This window comes from Nannospalax galili, unplaced genomic scaffold (assembly GCF_000622305.1).
Source record: "Nannospalax galili isolate Female #2095 unplaced genomic scaffold, S.galili_v1.0 scaffold1131, whole genome shotgun sequence".
Lineage (NCBI taxonomy): Eukaryota > Metazoa > Chordata > Mammalia > Rodentia > Spalacidae > Nannospalax > Nannospalax galili.
This window is the reverse complement of record NW_008329039.1, coordinates 1,422,265-1,426,173: the sequence shown is the minus strand read 5'-3', so window position 1 is coordinate 1,426,173 and position 3,909 is coordinate 1,422,265. Positions and strand designations below refer to the sequence as shown.

The 3,909-nt window shown below is 37.6% G+C and overlaps 1 protein-coding gene across 1 annotated transcript in view; it reads right to left on the bottom strand.

Moving 5' to 3' along the window:
* The window catches only part of Lrriq1 (leucine rich repeats and IQ motif containing 1), a 209,969-nt gene that overhangs the window by 159,846 nt on the left and 46,214 nt on the right, over window positions 1-3,909 (bottom strand). Inside the window, exon 11 of the mRNA XM_029562350.1 lies at window positions 3,634-3,784. Within this exon, the coding sequence (XP_029418210.1) occupies window positions 3,634-3,784 (151 nt within the window). The remainder of the gene's footprint in view (window positions 1-3,633; window positions 3,785-3,909) is intronic.

Sequence of the window (3,909 nt, the reverse complement as noted above, 5' to 3'; positions counted from 1 at the left end):
GGGGGGGGGGGGGGGGGGGGGTAAGGAGGTAGGGGTAGAAAAAAAAAAAGAAAAAATACAATGCAAAAAAGTACCAGAACATAATGAAAAGCACATGGATGGAAGTACAATCTCTTTAAATATGACATTAAAAATGATTTTCACCAGGTGTAGCAGTGTGCACCTTGAATCTCACTCTTTGGGAAGCAGAGGCATGTGGATCTCTGTGTGACTGAGGTCAGCCTGATCCACATAGTGACTTCCAAGTGGTCTGGGAATAATGAGACCCTGTCAAAAAATATGATTTTCATTGTAGAACCACATATCTACTCTTCATTTTAGAGTGCAGAAAATCAAACGGGAAGGTGAACTCATTACATAGATCAAATTTATAAGATAATTGTAAATAAAAAATACTTCAAATTGTGTTTGAAAATAGCATACTAATTCGATTCCCCTTTAACGATATGTAAAGTCAAAAATAAATGCTATGAAATCATAAATTCATTTATTTTATTGTTCATAGTACTATTGGCATTGTTTGGAAGGTATGGTATGGAAAGACATACAGAGTGCTTATGTTACTATCCCGCTATACCAGTGGATTATAGAAAAGAAATAATTTATTAATTGGTGGCTCACACCTTTAGTCCCAGTACAGGAGACAGAGATATGGAGATCTCTGAGAGATCAAAGCCAGACTGGTCTACATAGAAAATTCTAGGCCAACTGGGGCAGCAGGGATATTCTATATCAAAAAAGCAAGAAAACAAAAAACGATAATCTAAATTAAGAATCCATACTTGATATCTCCAGTTCAAATTCACTAGACAGGACAATTTGAGTATCAAAAGAATAATATGGCAACTAAAATATTTTGAACCATGAAAATTTGAATTCCTAAGAATAATATTCACAAGAGAGAGGATGTACATATGCATATAAATGTATGTATGCATATATGTATATAGAGAGAAAGGACAAAAGCAAAGTAAAATGCACAATGAGACAAAAATCATACAATATCTAGAAATATAGTCACTAAGACTTTAATAGCTTGTCAATGCAAAGTCAGCATTTATCCAATTTACCCCTATCTTGCCTCTACAAGCTATTTCAGAACAATCAAAAGTTCATTGGCAGAAAATGATCAAATTAAAAATTTACTTTCCATATCCTGTTAGATTAATTGGCTTAGATCACTGGTTGAAAGATTTTGAGTACTCATAAAGGATTGGACTGTACTCAGCAAGTGTTATCTGATATTTGGGTGTAGAATCAGTAAAATGATTTACTATGTTGCTAATATGTGTATGCAGCCCGGCACACAGAACACTAGCTATGGAGGAGTCGTACCTACATGATTTGAACTGAATCAATCCTTTTCAGGCTTAGGGAAACAAATGACACTGCACATGTGCAAGCCAGAAGTAAGATGATAAGCGTGGTCCCAGCAACAAATCCCAGGCATGGAAAACAAAGGAAGATGGTTGTTTCAGAACAGACTTCAAAGACCTACATAAACATAATGTGGATTGTCATTCATGCAGTTCAAAAATCCCAAATGCTTTGGAAAAACCTTGAAGATTGGATTATGGATTATTGGTTCAAACAAGGGATAATTATTAGTTTGTTGGGTGTCAGAATACTTTGCACTTGGGTAGAAAAAGGATCACATGCTCAAAAATTTAGTGTTAAAATTGTTATGAATGGATAGCATAACAGGGCTTAATGGTTACTTTAAAAAATAAAAAGAGTGCTGGGCATTGTGGCACTAAAGAAGCAGAGGCAGGAGGATCTCTGTGAGCTCAAAATCAGTTTTTTCTATATAGCAATTTCCAGACCAGCTGGAGCTATAGGAAGAGTCTGACTCAACAAAACAAAACAACAACAACAAAAAAGAAATGAACATAAGTGACAGGTATGTGGAGTTTCTGTTGTAGTTTATCTTCACAGTGTTTAAAATTTCCCACAGCAAAGAAAGAAAAGGCAAGAATAAGCAACCAAAAGGAATGTCTAGGAACCTAAGTAGAAGAAGGCCTAGGCAGAGAGAGGGCATACTTCTTAATGTACTCCAATCCATTTACTGATATTTAAGTCCCATTTAGATTTAGTAATGACTGCAGAATGGAAGCAGAGGACACAATGACATCATTGTGTGTGTTGGGGGGGAGGGTTGTGTTAAACTCTCTGCAAGGCTATCAGAGTAAAAGGGTCAACAGATTCCTCACTCTTTGGTAAGCCTTGATTGCTCACTAACTGTTCAGTCCCTACCAGAGTCCTTGAGTATCTCTTAAGTCAAGTAATAGAAAGCAACAATAAATTGATGCAGGTAGTGAATAATACAACAAGACTTTCAGCATTGAATTACTGCATTGATAGTAATGCAGAGTTAAGCTGAACTGATTTTGTGTGGGTAGAAGAGTGGAGGTGGGTGACAGGGGGTGATAGCAAGAACAGGTCTCTCAGAATAAAAAGAGCAAGTGGATGAAACCTATGATACTTACTAGCAGGTGCAGTGAGAGTGAGGAGCAAGTACGAGGACCTACTAAGCTAAGGAACAGTCAGGGGAGGATTTACCAGGAAAACTGCAGCAAGAGTGGAAGGTTCAGGATCTAAATAAACCAGGCCAGCAAAATGAGGTTTCACATTCCCCGAAGGACTTCACTTCACATCCACAGGAAAAGGAACAGATAAGAGAACGTGAGAATGTACTGACTTCAGTGACTAGCAACAGACACTCATTTTTCAAGATGGAGCATGTGCTTTTTAGAGACATCAAAGTAAAGCTACATCCCTAATCTACACTACACCAGTGTAAAATAATAAAGCAATCCAATTAAGGATAGAAAGTTATATTGTGTGCTTATATATGCATGTGTGTGCATGCTCATGTATTTACAACTAAGTGCACATGTGTGTATGTGATGTGGAAGCAAGAGGTCAATCTTGAGTGTGGTTTCTCAGGAACCAACCCCCTTGTTTTGATACAGGATTCCTTCACTGGATGGGAGCTCATCATTCAGGCTAAGTAAACTGGCTAGCTTAGCCCAAGAAGTGGCCTGAGTGCACCCCACAGAATGGAGATACAAGCACATAACACCATGTCTGCCTGTGTGGTATGCATGTCTGTATGCATGTTTGCATGCGTATGCACACATAGGTGCGATTGCAATTGCACATGTGTGTGTGTGTGTGTGTGTGTGTGTGCATGTGGAGGCCTGAAGTTGATAATGGAGGTTAAATATTCTTCATCTTTCTTCCACCTTATTCATGTGGAGGCTGGGTCTCCAAATCAAACCCCAGAGGTCACTGATATGGCTAGCTACATGACCCAATGTACTCTGAGGATCCTGTCTTCATCTTCTGAAGCTGGAATTGCAGATAGGTCTGCATACCTATGGGTGCTGGGGATTTGAAATACGGAAGTCATGAGTATGCTACAAGCACTTTAACCACTGAGCCCCACAGCCCCAGACCTGTCATTTTTACATGTGTGAGGAGATTGAACTAAGGTAGCCATGCTTTCAAGGGAAGAAATTTACCAACCAGGATATCACCCCAGTCAGGGCTGGGAACAATTTTTTTAAAGCAGTAAATGAAACAAAATACAATCATGCAAAATAAATGTTTAAATACTAAATTTGACCTTACTGATTCGAGTGATTTTATTATGTGAAAGTTCAAGATTTTGGATATTAATGCATCCATCCAGACCATGAATAGAAGTCAGCTGATTTTTATTAAGAAGAACAACACAAAGGCTTTCCAAATTTTCACAATTGATAGTTTCAATATGGTTCTCCTAAAACAAAGGAGGAACAAACATAACAAAATCAACACACAAATCTCTAGCTTCTAAAAATCATGTGATTTAATCTAAAATACTAACACATTTTCATTTATTATTATTATTATTTAAAATATAAA